The sequence below is a fragment of the Phascolarctos cinereus genome, unplaced genomic scaffold (genome assembly GCF_003287225.1).
Source record: "Phascolarctos cinereus isolate Bilbo 61053 unplaced genomic scaffold, phaCin_HiC Scaffold_5;HRSCAF=322, whole genome shotgun sequence".
Lineage (NCBI taxonomy): Eukaryota > Metazoa > Chordata > Mammalia > Diprotodontia > Phascolarctidae > Phascolarctos > Phascolarctos cinereus.
This window is the reverse complement of record NW_027555958.1, coordinates 160823648-160845567: the sequence shown is the minus strand read 5'-3', so window position 1 is coordinate 160845567 and position 21920 is coordinate 160823648. Positions and strand designations below refer to the sequence as shown.

The window sequence follows — 21920 nt, the reverse complement described above, 5'->3', positions numbered from 1 at the left end:
ATTGCAAATTACATTGTTATAGCAAAGAACTAGAAACTAAGGGGGTGCCTGTCAGGGGAATGAATGAGCAAATTATAGTAATGAATATAATGGAATATTATTGTGCCAGTAGAAATAATGAAAAGGGATAGATTCACGAAAAAAAGCTTGGGAAAACATATATGAACTTAGGGAGAATTAAGTGAGTAGTGTTAGCATATATAATGACTACAATATCATAAAAAAACTTTGGAAAGATGTAAGAACTCTGATAAATGAAATGGCCAACTATGACTTCAGAGGACTGATAATGAAGCATACTTCCTACCTCCTGATAGAGAAGTGGTGGACACATTTTTGTACATGGCCATTGTGTGATTTTTTTTTGTCCAATGCTACTTATTTGTTAAAAAGAAGGGTTTCTTGTGAGGGGAAGAGGAAATGGACAGGGGGATAATGATAGAGGTTCCAAAAAACAAAAAAGAAAGGAAAGAGGGAGGGAAGGAACCTAGGAAAGAAGGAAGGGAGGGAAAAAAAAGAACTAGAGAGAGAAAATGTCATTTGATACATTTTTACAAATGCACAGAAGACAAAATTAAATTCAGTAGAATACATAGACAAGCAGGTACCTTTGAAAAACTCAAGTTAAATTTATTTTATATTGTAAAATACAAGTTGTATACAGCAAAGATTTACTGTTTCATGTCAAATTTATTTTTTGATTCTTTGTATATGTAAATGTTCATATTCATGTGTTAGGTTTAGAAAAACAAAACCATTTTAAAAAGAAAAAAATCTGCAATTCACTTTCAAAGAGTTTGATAAATTGGCTTGTATTCTAAAAACACTGTGCCTTGGCTGTCATTTCTCACCACATACAGTCCTTTCCATCATTGCAACTGCCTTTTATCAGTTAAGATATTTTCAAGAAATCATAACAATAAAATCATCTTTGTCATGAGGGAGTGGAAACTCTGAAGGATAGTATCATTTCCTGCTCCAAGGGATCAGGAACCCTAAAGAACAGTATTGATTGTGGTCCCAAAGGGATCAAAGGCCCTTCTTGGGTAAGGACCAGAGTGCAGGCCAAGAGAACAGTAACCACATCTCTCCTCAGATCATAACACCTTTGGAAATATCAAACTTTTAAACCCCCCAGAGCTAGCTGTGAAAACAGCAGTGCCTAAAGCTTGAGACAAAGTCCCTCTGCCACACACCATGAATAGAATCCAACATTAAAGGCCTAAATTAAGAAATAAGGTGGGAAAATGAGCACAGAACAAAAAAGAACCTGACCATAAAAATCTACTATGTTGACAGAGAAGATCAAGACACTTAGTCTTGATCTTAGAACTTAGAGGAAACTTAGGCAATGAAGTCAAATATCTACAAGCAAAGCCTAAAAGAAAAATGTGAATTGGACATAAGCCCAACAAGAGCTCCTTGATGAGCTAAGAACGATTTTCAAAATCAAATAAGAGTGGTGGAGGAAAAAAAATACAGTTAAAGAAATGAAAGCAAAGGAAGAAAATTATGTAAAGACAATTAACAAATTGCTAAGAGAGGCACAGATATACTGAAGAAAATAAAACTGTAAAAAACAAAATTGACAAAATGGAAAAAAGAGGTATAAAATGCATTGATGAAAATAAATCTCCAAAAACAGAATTGGCCAAATGGAAAATGAAGTAGACAAGAAAATAATGACCTTTAAAATTAGAAGCAGGCAAGTGAGATGTGCTTTGAGATATCAAAAAAAAAAATTCTAAAAGAACAAAAAAAGGAAGAAAAAGTAAAATATCTCATTGGAAAAGCAACTGGATGAAAGTAGATCAAGGAAAGAAAATATTAGAATTATTGGTTTACCTGAAAACTATAATCAAAGAAAGAGCCTAGACATCATATTTTAAGAAATTATTGGGGCAAAGCTAAAATGGTGAAGTAAAAGCAGTGACTTGTTTGAGCTTGCCCTGAAACCTCTCCACATACCTGTAAATAATGACTCTATAGAAATTCTAGAGCAGCAGAATCTACAAAAAGATAGATTGAAACAAATTCCCAGCCCAAGATAACCTGGATGGTTGATAGGAAAGGTCTTTTGTGCTAGGCTGGGAGAGGAGCACAATTCAGCATGTGCTGTACAGGCAAAGACAGAGCAAGCCTCAGGAGACTGAATCACAGGTAGCTGTGGCAGACTTCTCAACCCACAAACACTAAAGATAACTGAGGAGGTCAGTGGGAAAGGTCTGTAGTACCTATGAGTAAGTGAGTAAGAAGCATTGTCCAGTCCTGGCACTGCTGCAGCCCCGGGGCAGCAGTCACAACAGCAGCAGCTGTGTCTGGAGCTCTTGGTCCACAAATGTTAGGGGGACAAAATAGCTGATTAGAGGAGGACTGCAGGGAATCTCTTTGCTGGCATTGAGGCAGGATTCTCTTGTTTCGTCCATGCTTGAATCTGGGCCACAGTCCTGGGTTGTAGTCCTAGGACAAGGAGGAACACTAAGGAGGGACAGATTGTGGCAGCAATGAAGAGAAATCCTCCTCACAGAAAAGAGTGCGTGTGGTCACTCATAGACCAGAGCACAAGCCAGGAGAGGAATAAACACCTCTCCTTAGATCATACCACCTTGGAAGAGCTGAAAACTTACAGGTCCCTAGAAGTATCTCTGAAAGCAGCTGCACAAAACCCCTGAAGCTTGGGACAGTACACCCTCCACACTAGAAGCAGAGCCTTAAGCCTTAAGAAAGTGTTAAAAAATCAAGTACTTGGCTGGAAACATGAGCAAAAAGACTATAGAATCTTACTTTGGTGACAAAGATGATCAAAACATGCAACCAGAAGAAGACAAACAAAAAGTCAAAGCTCCTACATCCAAAGCCTCTAAGAAAAACACGAATTGGTCTCAGGTTATGGAAGAGCTGAAAAAAAGGATTTTGAAAATGAAGTACAAGAAGTAGAGGAAAAAATGGGAAGAGAAATGAGAGTGATGTAAGAAATTCATGAAAAATGAGTCAAGAAAATAACACCTGAAAAATAGATTACCCAAATGGCAAAAGAGGTCCAAAAAGACATTGAAGAGAAAGATGCCTTAAAAAGCAGAATTGGCCAAATGGAAAGGGAGATCCAAAAGCTCACCAAAGAAAGTAATTCCTTAAAAATTAGAATAGAGCAAATGGAAACTAATGACTGTATGAAAAATCAACAAATTATAAACCAAACCAAAAGAATGAAAAAAAATAGAAAACAAAATGAAATATCTTATTGGAAAAACCAACTGACCCAGAAAATAGATCCAGGAGAGATAATTCAAAAATTATTGGACTACCTAAAACCCATGATCAAAAAAAGAGCTTAGACATCATCTTTCACGAAATTATGAAGGAAAACTGCCATGATATTCTAGAATCAGAAGGTAAAATAGAAATTGAAAGAATCCACAGATAACCTCCTGAAAGAGATCCCCAAAGGAAAACTCCTAGGAATATTGTAGCCAAATTCCAGAGTTCCCAGGTCAAGGAGAAAATATTACAAACAGCCAGAAATAAACAATTTAAGTATTGTGGAAAGAAAATCAGCATAACACAATATTTAGCAGCTTCTATATTAAGGAATCAGAGGGCTTGGAATATGATATTCTGGAGGTCAGAGGAGCTAGGATTAAAACCAAGAATCACCTACCTAGCAAAATTGAGTATAATCCTTCAAGGGAAAAGTTGACATTCAATGAAATAAGCCTTCAAGCAATCTCGATGAAAAGACCAGAACTGAAAAGAAAATTTGACTTTCAAATACAAGACTCAAGAGAAGCATGAAAAAGTAAACAGGAAAGAGAAATTGTAAGAGATTTATTAAAGTTGAATTATTTATATTCCTACATGGAAAGATAATATTTGTAACTCATGAGAACTTTCTTAGTATTAGGGTAGTTGGAGAGAAATATATTTGTATATATAAAGGTGATAAGAGAGGGAGAATGATAGAAAGGAGTGTAGATTGGGGGGAAAGGGTAATAACGAGCAAACACTTTTGAGGAGGGACAGGATCAAAGGAGAGGATAGTACAAATAGGGGTGGGACAGGATGCAAGGAAATATAATTAGTCTTTCACAACATGACTCTTATGGAAGTGTTTTGCATGATTACACATGTATAACCTATATCAAACTTCTTGTCTTCTCAATGAGGGTGAGTGGGAAGGGAGGAAGGGAGAGAATTTGGAACTCAAAGTTTTTAAAATGAATGTTAAAAATTGTTTTTATTTGTAACTGGGAAATAAAATGTACAGGCAAGTGGGTATAAAATCTATCCTGCCCTATACAAAACTAGAAGGAAAAAAGGATAAGAGAAGGGGGGGGTAATAGAAGGGGGGAAAATTGTGGGAAGGAGTAATCAGAATGTACTCCATCTTGGGGGGGAGATATGGGGAGAGAATTTGGAACTCAAAATCTTGTGGAAGTAAATGTTGAAAACTAAAAATTAATTAATTCATAAAAAATAAATGAATTGTAAAAAAAAGTTATCAAGGAAAACTGCCCTGATATAATAGAACCAAAGGATAAAATAGAAATGGAAAGAATTCCCTGATCACCACCTGACAGAGGTCTCAGAATGAGCACTCGAGGAATATTATAGCCAAATCCCAAAGGTCCAAGGCCAAAGAAAGAAATACTTCAATACTTGTTCTTCCAGAGCAAAGGAATAGTTTACCTATCAGATTTATGAAGAACAGAAGAATTCGTGATGAAACAGGAGATAAAGAACATTACAAAAAGCAGAATGGATAACTTTGATTACATTAAATTGAAAAGTTTTTGCATAAACAAAGCCAATGCAATTAAGATTAGAAAGAAGGTAGAAAATTAGGAAAGAATTTTTACAACCAGTCTCTCTGATAAGGACCTCATTTCCAAAATATATAGAGAATTAAGTCAAATTTATAAAAATACAAATCATTCCTCAATTGATAAATGGTCAAAGGATATGAATAGGCAGTTCTCAGATGAAGAAATTTCTATAATCATATGAAAAAATGCTTTAAATAGCTATTGATTAGAGAAATTCAAATCAAAACAACTCTGAGGTACCACATCACACCTATCAGATTGGCCAACATGACAAAACAAGAAAGTGATCAATGTTGGAGAAGATGTGGGAAAATTGGAACACTAATGCATTGTTGGTGGATTTGTGAAATGGTCCAACTATTTTGGAGAGCAATTTGGAGCTATGCCCAAAGGGCTATAGAAATGTGCATACCCTTTGACCCAGCAATAGCACTTCTAGGGCTATGTCCCAAAGAGATCATACAAATTGGAAAAGGACCCAAATGTCTAAAAATATTTATAACAGCTCTTTTTGTGGTGGCAAAGAACTGGAAATTGAGAGGATGCCTATCAGTTGGGGAATGGCTGAACAAGTTGTGGTGTATGAATGTAATGGAATACTATTGTGCTATAAGAAATGATGAACAGGCTGATTTCAGAAAAACCTGGAAAGACTTGTATGGTCTGATGCTGAGTGAAGTGAGCAGAACCAAAAGAACATTGTACAGAATAACAGCCACGTTATTTGATGACAAATATTGATAGACTTAACCCTTCCCAGCAATACAAGGATCTAAGACATCTCCAAAGGCCTTGTGATGGAAAATGCTGTCCACATCCAAAGAAAGAGCTATGGAGTTTGAATGCAGATCGAAGCATGCTATTTGCTATTTTCTTTTTCTTCTGTTGAGTTTTGTTTCCTCTTTCTGGTGGTTCCTCCTATTGGTTCTAATTCTTACTTACAACATCATAAATGTGAAAATATGTTTAATAGAAATGTATATGTATAGCCTATATCAGATTTTGTGCCGTCTTGGGGAGAGTGGTAGGGAGGAAGGGGGAGAAAAATTTTAAAGTCAAAAGCATATGGAAGTGATTGTTGATAGATAAAAATAAATTAATTTAAAAAAAGGAAATTTCACTTTAAAATACAAGACTCAAGAGAAACATGAAAATGTAAACATGAAAGAAAAATCATAAGGGACTCATTAAACTTTTACCCTTCTATGTGGAAAGATGATGCACATATCTTCTAAGATTTTTTTCATTATTAGGTCAGTTAGAAGGATTCTGCATACAAAGAAGGTGGGAGAGTGAGTGATTATGTTGGGATGATGTAAAAAAAAATAAGTAGTTAAGAAAAAGTGATGCCCTGAGAAAGGGGAGAAGGGAGAGGAAGAATGAGGGAAATTATCTCAAAGGAAAGAGGCAGAAAAGGAAGAGTTTTTACAGTGGAGGGGAAAATGGTGGGGATAGGGCAGGCAATACTTGGCCCTCACATTTAAATTGGTTCAAAAAGGAAAAAATTACACACACACACACACACACACACCATGTTTTTGTTGTTTTCCTTAAATCTCAAAGCAAACCAAAATAATATCACTATGTTAGAGTCAAGTTACAATGCGTCTGACTGTAGCTGATCAGACTGATATGAGCTTGGAATACTCTACCGTTGGTTGGGCACAAATAGTCCTTGTGAACATTTGAAGTGGATTCTCTAAATTTGTGTATCTTGTGTTTCTTTTGAGCTACTTCAATTCTGCTTTGCTCTCTCTCTCGAGGGCACACCATGCTGGACAGTCCTGTGCCAGTGTCTCCTGTGTCACACAATTAATTCCAAAGTTCTTAAGAGAGACCTTGAGAGTATTCTTGTATCACTTCTTCTGACCACCATGTGAGAGCCTGCCTTGTGTGAGTTCTCCATAAATAGTCTTTTAAGCAAGCATATATTTGGCATTCAAACAATGTAGCCAGCCCATCGTAATTGCACTTTCTGTATTAGAGTTTGAATGCTTGGCAGTTTAGTTCGAAAAAGGACCTCAGTGTTTGGTATCTTATCCTGCCAGGTGATCTTCAGAATCTTCCTAAGACAATTCAGATGGAAGAGATTCCATTTCCTGGCAGGATGCTGATATACTGTCCAGGTTTCACAGGCATGCAGCAACAAGGTTAGCACAACAGCTCTGCAGACCATTTTGGTAGTCAATCTAATACATCTTCTTTCCCACACTTTCATGTGAGGGAATTGTTTGTTTTTGTCTTTGTATCTCTCCTACTTAGATTAATACTTTGCTCATAGTAGACACTTAATAAATGTTTGTTCAATTGAATTGAATTAGAAATGTATTTCACTTCTTGTTTTAGCTACAAAACCTTGATTCATTACTTCTGATCAGTCACTAACAAGTAATACACAGTTTTGTGATGTTCTTAGTGACCAGAATACAATCAACAGAACTCATTTTCATTTGTTAGATAAAGCCAAATTTGAGTTAAAATCTACAAAGATTTCTGAATTATACCTGTGAACCATCAATCTACTGTAGACTCCCTCCTGCCAGCCCTATACCCCTGGCCACCCAATTGGAGGGCTTTTGATAACAAGTTAACATAATGGCAAATTAGTACAACCATCATTGCAAACACCTTTTAAATAGTAAAATTTCTATTACATTCCAGAAGATTGAATTATAATGAGATTCTATAATGAAGTCCAAATGTGTTCGTAGAAAATATTTCTGCGGACTGAATAAATAAAAATTCATCTCCATTTCAGGACTGGCCTGGGGTATAATTTTTATGACTTTTGCACAATAAATTAGTCCTAGTTCTTGACACATGATGTTTCACTTTTTAAAAAATGTACTCCTGCTAATTGTGAAAATGTAAGGTGAAAGAGAGAGATTTTCTTTTTTTCTTTTTTTTAAAATTATATGTCTTCCTCAATCATAAACTTCAGCCATTTGAGGATATGACAAAAAATCATTTATTAAATACATTAATGTCCTTAGATGTGCTAATTTCTTATTTTATCCATTTTTACTTAGCTGCTTTCCCTCTTAATTTAACATATTATGCCCAAAAAGTACTTGACAGTGTTTTTCTCAATTTGAATTTTTGCTTTCCTTTCAGAAAATTATGTCTGTTGATTGTTGAATATTTCCTTCATAGATACTATTTAAGTTGGGCCTTTCATTTTGCCTACTAGAATTATGAAGGCATTTTACTTTATCAATTGAAAAGCACTGGTTATTGAGGCAGAGAAACTGAATTCAAATCTTATTTCAGACAAGTCACTTAACCTCCTTTTGTCTTGTTTTCTGGCTGTTTGAAGTGAAGAGTTTGAGGGTAGCTGGTCTCTGAGGTCTCTTTTGGTTCTAGATCTATGATCCGCTGACGAAATGAGCTTAGTGTTTAGTAGTGTTCTCTAGGAAAACATATGCAAAGGGAGGCAGCACATTTGAATTTGGAAAAAAAGTAGATTAAGCCAAGATAAACTATTTGGACATTACACAATATTATTCACCTATATTACCACTGTTTAATAAGTTAATAGTAGGGGCAGCTAGGTGGCACAGTGAATAAAGTTGTGGTCTTGGAGTCAGGAGAACTTGAGTTCAAATCCAGCCTCAGACACTTAACACTTACTAGCTGTGTGACCCTGCCCAAGTCACTTAACCCTGATCACCTCACCAAAAAGCAAAAAAATAAAAAAATAAGTTAACAGTAAGGCCATTTATTGTCATGATTATCCTCAACAATGAATAGTATTAACAAAATGGAAAGAAAGCTATCAAAGGTGACATTAAACTTATTTGCATAGTAAGTGCTCCCATTTAAAAGTTTTAAAAATATTAAACTGCATTTTCTTAGTCACTAGTTAAAAGACAGTATGGTATAATACAAAGAGTTATGGACTTGAGATTTGAGAGAGACTTGGCTTTGAATTTCATCTCTGCTACTTCCTAGATAGATCACCATGGATAAGTCAATGAATTTCTCTTAGTTCTAGACTTCTCACATGTAAAAGGCAGCGTATGAAAATGCGAAGAGCAATGATTCTGAAGTCAAAGGGCCTGATTTCAAATCTCTCTGATGCTTACTACCTACATGACCTTGAGCAAGTCACTTAACCTCCCTGAGTCTGTTTATCTCTAAAATGAGAAGAGTTGTACTCAGAGATGCCTGCATCTCTAAATCTGTGGTCTCTGAAGGTGATTGGTTCAGTATTTTTTAAGAAACAATAAAGAATTAGCAATGCTTAAAAATGTGAATAAATAATTTAATAATTACAATGAACTTTTTGGATATAAAATATTACAAAAATTCAAGAAATAAAAGCAAAAAGTATAGTGAATGAAAAACATAGGAAAGTTTAAAAGGTTATGATTACCATCCTTTAGTATAAATGATTGAACCAGTGAGCTAATCTTTATGGTTTTAAAACTGTAATTGGTTCTCATTGGAAAGGCTAAGTAATCAGACAGATGTTTTAAAGTTTGAGTTACTGTGTTGATAAAATAGTAACTCATACCAAATGAACTTGTACAGTAAAAATTTGTAATTTTTTTTGATAGTACAAAATCTGAGAAATGTTTAATGACTTTTGTCATTATTTTAATTCCCGAAGTTTTTAAAAAATATAGTTTTTTGTTAATTTAAAAACCTGTAAGAAATAGCTAGCCAAGTAAATTGGGCATTTTATTTCAGAAAAAAAGATTGCATTAAGGTTAGCTTAGTCAGTACAGTGGCAAACCATCTTAATATAAAGTCTTTGTTTTGTCTAATTTGATTGCCTTCTTCCTATTGACTTATAGTCTATTTTTCTTCTCTTTATATTTCTGCCAACAGAAAGCTGACCTTGCAGTTGCCCCACTGGCTATTACCTATGTTCGAGAGAAGGTCATCGACTTTTCCAAGCCCTTTATGACTCTTGGAATAAGTATTTTGTACCGCAAACCCAATGGTACAAACCCAGGCGTCTTCTCCTTCCTGAATCCTCTCTCCCCTGATATCTGGATGTATATTCTGCTGGCTTACTTGGGTGTCAGTTGTGTGCTCTTTGTCATAGCCAGGTAACATGTTCCTTTTGTGATGTTTTTGGCAATTGTTACTTCCTTTTTCTTCTTAATGATTGTCAAAAGTCACAATGGATTTTACTTTTGCTTTTGCTTTGTACTTCATGATGTTTAAAGGATGAATTCATAGGACTCCCTTATCCTTGATCAAAAAGCACTATGCTGCCTCTGTAGGCAGGCAGTATGCTGATTATGTCTGTAAGCTATATTTTTGCTAGGAGACTAAGGCCTTTAATTAGAATCTCTTAGCTATCCGTATTCGTCAAGAATATTTTCTCCATTTCTAAGTATTTCTGTCGAGCCACAGAATTATAGAATTTGAGAGTTGAAAGGGACCTTAGCAACCATTTATTCCATTTCATACACCAAAGGAATCCCCTCTATAATATACTCAACAATTAGAAATTTCTAATTATGAACCAGTAAATAAAGCTATTTGTGGATACTTAGGAATCAAGTAGATCTCTTATACATCTTCCCCCACAACAAACACACACACAGACACAAACACACCACAAACATACCTTAGACTTCAGCTGTTCATATATCTGTGTCCTTTGATTATTTCTAGTTCTCCATGAGCACAAAATTCAACCCCACCTCAATTGACCTGTTATTCAATAAAGAGATTAAAACAATAAAATAAGAAATACTACTTTAGCATAAAAGGAAAGGATGAGTTTAAAATGTAATAAATATAAACACTCCTGCACAAGTTTTTTTTTTTAGCTTTCTAAAAGTAAGCATGACATTTTATACATATCTTTTTTTCAGTGGTTTCATAGTGTGTATTTCAGGTGTTTAAATCATAAACTAAAAGTTTCAATAATTGAATAATGTAAAAAATTGTTGCTTTACTTTAAAAATCTTACTATGTTCTCTATGATATCACTAACAATGATAGCACTGAGACATATACAATTGGCTTTCTTTCATCTTTCCCTCCTACCATTGTTATCATTCAAATTGATAATTCATTATTATATCATTTGGTGTGAATTTTTTTCTTAATTGAATAGAGGATAAACACAATATCTGAGAACTTCAGACATGGTTGTAAGGATAATAATTTAAGAAATATACTTCTGTTTTCCTCAAATTACTATTGTTACATCATGAATGAGAAAAACAACCCTTTCTGAATAGTCATTTAGGCATTCCACATTTTTAGGGCATTTTAGACTAATAAAATATTTAACATCTAAAAGTATTACTAAATTCATGTAAGTACATTTTCTGTGTTAAATTTGTATATACTATTATTGAAAACTATTGTTTTTTTCTCATAATACACACATACATAAAATCTTATAGTTAAAAATTCTAACTATTTGGAATTATTCGTACTACATTCTATCAATAGAAAAATACAAGAATTCCACTAGTCTATACTTTTCCTAGAATCCTTTCCTCCTAATGCTCTCTCAATTCACCCTATTCATTGAGTTCTCTAAATTCTTCCTCCTCACTGCTCATTTAGTCTCACAATACAATGTATAAAACTATGCTAGGATTATTGTCAGACAAGCATTTGAACATATGAATGACATACACTTTAGATGAACTTTCAATAAATGATTACACCTAGATACTTCAAAAAAAGTTTCCCAAGTCCATTGAAGAAGAAAATAATTTACCGTATTATTATACTCTCAAGTGACTATATATGCATGCATATATCTTTATGTATAGTTATAATTTGATGATGAATACCCCACTTGAATGACATTGAATTATAGCATTAATTATAATCATAACCGTATTTCCCTCAACTCTCAATTTTCTTAAGCAAAATATCATAGATAATAATACTTTCAAAAGAATTATACTAAAATATATAACTTGCAGTTGTTTATATTAGCTAGGATACAATTCATTTCATTTATAGTTTATTTTTGTTACCAAATGAATGTAGTCTATTCACAGAAATATCTCAGAATAATATGATTGCATTACATATTTTGTGCATAATTTATTTTATATTCTAGTTGCAGAACGTGAAAAGTTATGGATTTCTTTAAATATCTAGAAATGAAACATAGAACAATGTTAAATAGAGTAAAGTAGTCACATTCAAACATAACCCAATCATTTCAAGTTCTGTGGAGCGATCATATAACTAAAACATTCCATGAACCTTGAATTACCTTAAATGGGGGAAATACCCTTGGACGTGGAATTTATTTTTGTCTAAAATTGTGTTTCCTGTAAATAATTCCTTAAATTCCTTAAAATTTAAAGTACCTTGCAATGTTTTTCATGCCAAATACTCTTGTGATTCCAGATGGGGATACTGGACACATCTGGACGTGTGTGTGTGTGTGTGTGTGCATGTGTGTCACACATATAAATAGGCATAGAGTGTAGGTGCAACAACAAAACTTAGATATATCAAAATATTTCTCTTGACACAAATACTTTTAGAAAAAAATCTACAAAGCAGCAATTCTTAAACTTCTTGGTCTTAGAATCTCCTTTCACTCTCAAAAAGTATTGAGATCCTCAAAACTGGCTTTTGTTTATGTAGGATAATCTATCAATAACGCCATAATAGGAATTTAAACTGATACTTATTTTTAAAAAGCCTTAATTTAAAAATAATAATAATACACAATTCATTTATTAAAATAGTATACAATTTAATGAAGAAATAACTGTATTTCCAAACCAAAAATGTGTGACAAGTGACATTTTAGCCTATTTTTATAAACACCTTTAATGTTTGGATTAATGGAAGACAGATTCCCGTGTCTGCTTCTTCATTCAATTGTTATGACGTGTAATTTTGATTGCGGTATATAATAAGAATCCAGTGTCACACATATGTTCGTTTGGAAGAGGAAAGAGTATTTTCTTGGTCAAATAATGTCTTAGTTATTATTAGATAGTTTTGTTCTCAGGGACCCTTTGAAGGTATCAAGACCCCTCAAAGGTTTATGTGTCACACTTCGAGAATATCTGTAAACTAATGAAAATTCAAAATTTCACTTCATGAAATTTTGCCCCCTTTAGTGTGCCTGATTATGAACAGTGGGTCATAGCCTAATATTTTGTATAGTATTTTTTAAAAGTAGGACTGGGGCTATATAGTTGTATTTTCATCTGAAAGACTTTGGAAGTATTATTTATATTACTCTTAACAATTTGAAAATAAAAATTTCCACATAGTTTAATAACCAGGGCCCCAGTATCCTTAAAAATTTGAGTATTTTTGAGGAGGTACCATACTTTAGATGACTATGTATTTCTTAAGACAGAGTAAAAAAAAATAACGTATTTATAGTATATAATATAATAAGAAAATAAAAAAATATGGTACATACAGTATGCCTTAGATTTTTTGAGTAAGTTTTGATTAATAAAAAATGCTGGTTTTATTGATTTGAATATTTTCAAATGAAAAACACTAATAAATATTTAATGAAAGTCCTTTGATTAGATAACCTGAAGGTCTCACTTGAAGTTCAAAAGGCAAAAAGAAAAATCATAAAATTCAAATCCAGCCTGCCACTATCTTGAACTCTTGTTATAGTCAAAGTAAGAACATTCAAATGACATGGAATAAGCTTTCAATGTCAGTCTGCATTTCTAAATCTTGAGTCCAATATTTGCTTGACTTTTGAAAGTCTAAATGTATATATACTATTAGCTTTCAAAATTGAAAAGTTAGTAATTTAACTTATCAATATATGATAGTTTAAGTAGCACATATAACTCAAAAAAATTAGGTTAGTTTTCTTGTTAATAATGATGTTAATTATTGTTAATAATATTTAATTTATTGGTGACTTTTATCTCAACATTTAAACATCTTCTTTATGCTGAAAAAAAATTTATATAAAGTTGATATAAAAATGTAAGACAAACTAAAGATACTAGGGTTTTTTTTACTAATTAAATAAACCAAAATTTTAAAAGTGGGTAGCCTCCATAGGGCCTGTTACTCTGAAAAAGTTAGTGAGAATGCTTATTGTAGGTGTTTATGAAAAGTAAATACTTGTTACCTCCTGGCATCCACTTCATGAACATATAGCAAGTAAAGGTAAAAGGAAGAATGGGAGATAGGAGGTAGGCACAGCCTTATGACCATGATTTGACAGCTTATCATATAGAGAGACAGTGCCATGCTTGTCACTGGTGATTTATTGCTATTCCAGAGACTCTTGAATAAAAGAACAAAACTGAGGACAGATAGCTAGCAAAATCGCAAAAGTCTGGGTTTAGTGGTATCTCAGCTGGCTTCCAGAAAGAATTGAAGCATGGGTTAAATAGAAGCATTAAAAAAAGCAATGTATTTGTGGATGATGGCATGCTTATCCAAATTATTATGGATGGTATGAAGCTGGGAAGGACAGGTACCACTTTGGACTATGGATTCTGGATACAAAAAGATCTTAGGCTAAAATCATGAAATTAACCTAAAATTAAAATTAATAGGAATAAATATAAATTAAACAGTTCATGTGAAAGAGATCTAGTTTTTTCCATGGATTGTAGGCTCAGTATGGATCAATGCAATTATGTTATACCTTAAAACAAACAACAAAAAAACACACAAACAACTAACAACAAAACAAACAACAAAATAACACACAAACTAACAAACAACAAAACAAATATTTCATTTGCCTGTATTAATGAAAGCATAGTTCACGGAATCATCAAGATGATAGTGCTGTTGCGCTTTACCCTGCTTAGACTTTTTGTCTGGTATTATGTTCTCTTATGAGTGACACATTTTAGGAAGGAGGAGGTTAATAAGTTGGAGCAGGTCCATAGGAGATCACACATAGGGTGGTTTAGGAGCTTGAAATAATGTCACAAAGGGATTGGTCCTATTTATTGGAAATGTTCATGCTCAGGCCTCAGCTGGATTAAACACGTTTAGGCTTTAGACAGCTCAGATTATTTGATTTTGTGATTTTATGAAGTAGCAGTGGGATGAAGTTACAGAGATCAGCCTCTCTGAGTGCCTTCTATGCACAGCTTCACTGTAAACTACAGAGATATTAATGAAATATAGGAATGGCCTCTTTTTGATGTGATCTCCTTCATTGCTTGGGTGGAGTTATTCTTGTTGCTGAATTGCTTCTATCCCTTTTCCTGTTCAGTAGTTGGATTTCCCTTTTCTTTCCCTTAGTTTTCATCTATGGGAAACCTATTCATCTTGGTGTGCTATGGAGTATTTTCCAATTGTGAGATTCACTACTACTAAACCAATAGTACAAACTAGGAAGCATTGAAAATGTGTAACCAGGGAATGACTTAATTATAGTAAAAAAGTCTAGCTTATCCTTATTATTGTTCAAATTTATTAGTATAATTCATAGAATTATAATATGAATATACGCAATATAGTATCCATTTTTCTATTTTGAATATGCATATGGACAAAAAGTAGTCAGAGTCTCTTTTTGGGGGTCCTCTTTCTTTGTCTTTGCTTTTCCACAAATTTTTATAAGATTTGTTTTAGCTTTTAATTTTTTTACTCAATAGAGTTTTCTAAACTTCAAAAAACTATTTTTCTAGCACAAAATTCTGCACAAAATATATATGCATATATTGTAGTTATATATTGTATATATGTTATTAGTTATATATTATATATATAGTTATATATTGTAGTTATCCAAATGGATATTTAAAACATTTTCTCGAAAGTTATTTTAGAGAAAACACATAGCTCATTTAGAATAGACACCAATAATACATGATTCAGTTTATAATTATATCCACTTATGCTTATGAATTACTTACTGATATGTCCAATAATGATCTTTAAATATAAACTTTTCTGGCAAATAGGAGATATAAGATTTTTTTTTCCCTAAAATTATCACTCCTTAAATATAATTTGAAAGTTGAATTTCATTATTGATGTTTTAAAGATTTTAACTGAAGTCAATGTATCCTGTCTATATTCTATCCCAACCCCATGCCCAAGTACCTTTATATGTTTATGAAGGATAGATAAGTTTGAAAGCCATTTGGTGAATGATATATTGCTTTTTAGAGATATTCACAAGGCAGAAATCTTCCCAGGACTAAAGAAGTTACTTTGGAATCCCAATTTTTTTTATTAGTATGATGTAATTATTAAATATTTCCTTAGCAATGGTAACTATTATTCCAATAGCATACTGACATAATCAGCATAGTGAAAGACCATCTAAATAAACTGAGATCCCTTATTTGAACAAGGAGGGTGGCCTCAGGTCATTGTGATCTCCTCACAGACTGATATTAACATTGGAGTACTATCAACAGCTTTGAACTGAAGCAGTGTAAGGAACGAGTCCTGTCCAGAAGAGGAATAGCAGCCATTAGCAGAATTTTACACATTGCATTGTTTCCACTACAGTTTTATAGTGTGGTAAAGATAATGTCAAGTCACAAAAAGTCTTTGGAAAAGGGGCTATAATTAGTCGTATTTGTCTTGGATATTCCTTCCTCTCTTCTTTCTCCTTTCTCTTTTAAACAGGCATGCTAGTATAGAGGTGGCAGTTAATCATGTCAAAATTTCTGGTCAGGGCACCCTTCCTTTATACTGTTAATGAGAGGATTTTTTTTCACATTGCTTCAAATATAACTTCTATTAGACAAAGGGACTGCTAAAGATACCAAAGATCCCCTATAACATGAATCTTTAACATGGACCATTTTACTCTCCCACAGATCTTAAGGAGTACTTAAAAAAAATTAACAAAACAAAACAAAAAACGTCTACTGCTCTGAATGTAGTTGACTTGTGAATCCTGCATTATAAATTAGTTTAGGAAAAGCTGTCCAGATTTAAAGAACTTAGAGTTTAAGCATTCCAAGAATCCCAATCCTTCCTCTTTCTTCCCCCCATTAGGCATGTATTGGGTTAATTTTGGAACTTAAGTGATGATTTACATGAAAAAAGTTTATGCAAATGTTAACAACAGTGTGAAGATAAACTGGAACAACAATGGTGTGTATGTCAGCGGGAAGGGGGAGGGGAAAAGGATACAGATCTCAAGGGTTCTAGATTGCTCAGTTTCTAGGAGAACAGCAGCACTATTTCTATTCTCACTTCTAGCCAGCCATTTGATCAGGCAAAGGAGTTCAGGGTTGCTTGTGACATTATAATTCTTTCCCCTAACATTGTTTGGAACCTTTGGACGATCTTAGAAACAGTCTGGCAAAGATGCTTGGGATAAGTGCTAATTCCTAAGGTCTATTCTAGTCCTGATCTACTTCTCTGGAACGTGTCTAGTTACCCAAGGTAACCAGTTATTCTGAGAGAAAAGCATTCATGTCATTTGTCAGTGCCCTTCTGGCCCAGGCCTTTGGTATTGCTTATACACTTTAACATTATTGATATTATTCATATCTGTTTGTGAGGCTGCAAGCCATCACAGATAGGAAGCCTTGCAAACACTATTCCTTAAGTTTATGAACTACCTCCCTCTTGTTAAAACTTTATACTTATAATAGAAAGATACTTAGCTGCAAAACCAGGGTCTCTTTGTGGTAGAAAATACCAATCAGAGTACACAAATGAAAAGAATGGTTTAGAGTTAGAATTTTTTTCACTTTCCTTTTCTCTCCCCTACATCCTCAAGTTAAATGGAATATGGGATTTTTGTTTTATCTTGTATAGGGCACTATACACAGTCTGAAATTTTGCTAGAACTTTAGTCAATACAATATAAAAATTAGGATAGAATAATGGGGCAGGGTAGCTTAGATGTGTTGAGGATTTAGTCCATAAAATATGAGAACTAACAATATGTACTCACTATAATACTATTTCACATATAACAAGGTTTATGGCATGGAAACTGCAGATAGTGCTATAGAGAGATACTCCGTAATTTGAATGGACATTCTGTATTTTCTCTCTCATTCTGAAGTGAAGATATTCCAAATGGAACACTTTTGTAAACTTAACCAGGTTAAAAAGACCACATTGAAAATGACTACATTAACAGCTTTCATTTTGGCTCCTGACTTGAGTGCAATCATTTTTATATTCCTGTCACAATGATGGGTGACATTTAATGTACAGTGAAGGGCAACAATGAATTATTATGCACTCAAAAATGGATAACTGTTTTGCTGGGATGTTCAATGTTAAACTAATCTGCTGTCAAGAAAGCTGTTGTCACATTGAAATGAAATGCCAATTTTGTTGTAAGCCTTTGGAACCAACCTGCCCCACCTCTCACTCAGAAGAAAGCACTCCCATTTTACTCTTGCAAAATGGAATTTTAAATGTTATATTTTACTTGGATTCTTACTTTCTTGAATGAATTGCAGGGAAATCCTTTTATTCATTGTTCCTCTCTCCATCCATCCTGAAATGCCCTAAAGAACTTAGTTTCATATCATTACTGTTCTCAGTATTTTTGCTTTTATCATTAATGTTCTACAAATACATTATTAACATCGCAAATATTTTAATAGAAACAGTCTCCAACAAATTAAGAAACTCCTTTATGGAGGCTTGATGAGAAAAATTTAACAAAAATCACATAGGATAAGAAGGCATAGATGGGTTGCTATCTGCACCAATGGAGTGAATTTCTGTCTTGATGATATCACAGATCCATTGAAGTGAAGTGAATGATTAGCAAACTTCTGGATTTAATCTTATGAAAAACTGTGTAGATATTTTCAAATTATGTATAATATGGCTTAATCTATACTTGTATGAATAAAACCAGCCATAATTTATTTTACAACCATCTCCCCATAATTGATTTGGTAAATTAGTTGTGAGAAAACTGACCTCTTATTTTTGATGACATCGAAGATGTTCTTATTTACAAAATAGGATGACATGATGCTATCATCCTACTATGGATGGATGATTCACAATAAAAATAAAAATAATAAACAAAACAATACCTACCCTCTCCTCACCTCTCTTAGGATAGTATTTAAAACAATGAGAATAATTTTTCTGATAACTGAGCTGAGTTAATCTTTGAAATAACATAATTAATATCATACACAAAATACAGTTTGTTAGGAAAGAAATAAAACATTTGATCACTTTTCCATTTTCATTATACATATGTTGTGTGTGTGTTTGTGTGTGTGTATAAAGGCTGACTGAAACTTTCATACACACACATATACAAAGAATGTTTTAAAACTTTTTTATTTATGACTAATACCTTCAAAAACCCTGTTTACATTTTCATTAGATGCTTAGAAACTTTTGAAGTATGTATCATTTCTACAGAGGTATTTTTCCCTTTCAGAAAGACATAATTTTCCCTTGACATTTATTCCAAGATAATCAAATGTAAAAGAAAAGACCAAAATTTAAAATATTGGTGCTATGATGCTCTTCTTGTATTTTTCACATCATAAGGGGAAAAAAATGTAGTCATGCTCAGCCTCTAGTCCTGGCCTTGCCTCTTTACAATTGAATTTCCAGATGCCCTGAGGCAGGCAGACTGACTAGCTGTAGTCTCTGCAAATGTGTCAGCTCAATAAATATCTTGGTAGACTAGCTTCTGGGAACTGCAGTCAACCCTTGCCGATTTGTTTCAATTTAGGAGCTCTACAATGCCTGGCTAAGTAAATCACAGAAACTAATTGTTTTAGTTCATAGTGCGGCAGGAACATAGGGAGGATGATGGGAATGCCAAAAACATGCATTTCAGTACCCCTGAAAGAGAGATCCTACAAATGGGGCAATTCTATTTCTTCTTGACAAACGTTTTATAGCATACACAGGAGTCTGCACTATGTAGTGTGCTTAAAACAAAATAGGAAGGAGTATTAATTTGTCAGCAAAAACAAGAAAACCTAAAAAGCATAATTCAGATTGCATTAATAGATTCATGGTGTCCACAGTGAGGGAGGCAATAGTCTTCTGTACTCTATTCAGACCACATCTTGAACACTGTGGTCAGTGCTGAGAGCTACTTTTTAAAGAAAGACATAGATAAGCTGGAATGCATCCAGAGGATGCATTTTGGTGAAAGGATCTGAGACCATATTAAAGTCTTGTAAAAAATCTGAACATGTGAGCTTAAAGGAGAGAAAAAATTTAAAAGACATCGTAATACGTGATAGCAGTCTTTAATTATTAAAAGAGCTATTCCAATATTTGGGGGCACTAGGTGGCAAGAGCACTGGCCCTGAAGTCAGGAGGACCTGAGTTCAAATCGGCCTCAGACACAAAACACTAGCTAGCTTTGTGACTCTGGGCAAATCACTTAACTTCAATTGCCTCACCAAAAAAACAAAACTAAATGAAACAAACAAACATAAAAAAAAAAGAGCAATCATATATTAGAGGCATTAGACCTGCCCTAGTTGGTGCTGTAGAACAGAACTAAGAGCAATGGCTAGGAACTGGGGAGAGGCAAGTGTGTTTGATATAAGGAAAAGCTTTCTAATAATCACAACTATTTACAAGGTGGAATGGAGCTGTCTTAGAATATAATATGCCTTTACTGGAGGTCTTCAAGCAGAGAGTGAGTTAGTTATTTTGAGATATGTTTATGGAAGGGATTCCTATAGAAATAAAGGTTGGACCATGAATGCCTCTAAGGTACTGTCCTACAATTAGATTTGGATTTATTTTGTTGCCTATGTAAGGGAAAAGAAGGATGCAATTCTGAATGGGCAACTTAGGATGTAGGGTATGAGAATATGTGAAGAGCTAATTAGTTTCTTCCATAGTTCCTAGACAGAGCCCAGTATTTTTGGCAGTTAAGTACAAGAACCTTTGGAACGTCTCTGGCTACAAAAAAAAAAAAAAAGCTACCAGGGAAATAATACTGAGGAAAACTGGCCCAGGGGCTCCTTTTGGGTCTTTTGATACTTCTTTCCCCACCAACTTCTATGCAAACTTACCACTTTTCCCAAGGCCAATATTCAAAACTATAAACTCAGTAGTATGAATCACATGATGTTAAGTCACTTACTTAGCTTAGTAATGGTGCTTCCCAAAGTCCCAATCGTACTTCATCTTCTACTTAGTTTGAATATTATAATACATCAAGCAAACTTTACAGTTTTTCTAGAGCCACATGAAGTTCCTTAGTTCTTAGTTCCTTCCCATGGACGTACCACCTAACAGCTTTTCAAATGTTGAGACTGTCCTGGCAAAATGACCCCATCTGGTCATCATATCCTGGAAACTTGCTATCTAAATCATATTCAGGAGCCGTCAAAAATCGCAATAAGGAAATAAGAATCTTGAAATAATGGTTTGGGGTGGAAAATAAGTGAAAATAAAAATCGGAGGAACACAGAAACGATCGCTGTTGTCATTTTACTCACCATCCCTTTATGCAGCACGTGTTGTTTGACTCATAAAAGAACAAGAATCATAAATGAAGATGTAGATAACGTATATGGTTTTAAAAGCTGCTTATTTACTATCTTAGTGATATTTTCCTTGGATGTTTGATTTAAAAATGCTTTCTTAGGTACAACAGTGCACACTCAGATGTACAAAGATTTATCCATTTTCCTTTTTAGTTCATTTGCTCTGGAATGCTGCAAATTCTAGAATATGTAAATCACAGATTATTTGAGAGCTGGGATAGATAAAAGGAACCTAAAGTAAACACTTATTCTCAGCTTAAAGTATGGAAGAGAGTTGGGAGAAAATAGAGAATTTCTTGCCTTTTTCAACGCTGTTCCTATTTTCAAACTACTATTTGAACTTTAAAATTGAAGCTATACCAGTTCCTGTTTATTTCTATATTTATAGTAATACACAGTCTAAGAGGGGAAATTATGACCTTTCTGTGATTCTGGAAGAGGTATTTTTCCCCTTGGTTAATCCTTTTGTCCTTATTTAAACATTTATCATATTAAAACCCCTCCCTGATTGTTCTCTTCTATTAAGATACAGGGAAAATTTAGTGGATTATTTTTAATAGATTCTATCCATTATATATCCATTATCTTAATGATTTACAGTAGGACTACATTAGTAATATAATGCAGGGAGATTTGTGGGCTTTTAAAAAATTTATTTCCCTACAACTTCCATATAAAAACTAAAAAGAGGGAGGGTAGGAAATAAAATCATTAT

At 33.7% G+C, this 21920-nt stretch overlaps 1 protein-coding gene across 1 annotated transcript in view; it reads left to right on the top strand.

Annotated features, from left to right (window-relative positions):
* Positions 1–21920, top strand: part of GRIK2 (glutamate ionotropic receptor kainate type subunit 2) — a 798700-nt gene that overhangs the window by 571511 nt on the left and 205269 nt on the right. Inside the window, exon 12 of the mRNA XM_020998276.2 lies at positions 9657–9880. Coding sequence (XP_020853935.1) covers positions 9657–9880 — 224 coding nt within the window. The remainder of the gene's footprint in view (positions 1–9656; positions 9881–21920) is intronic.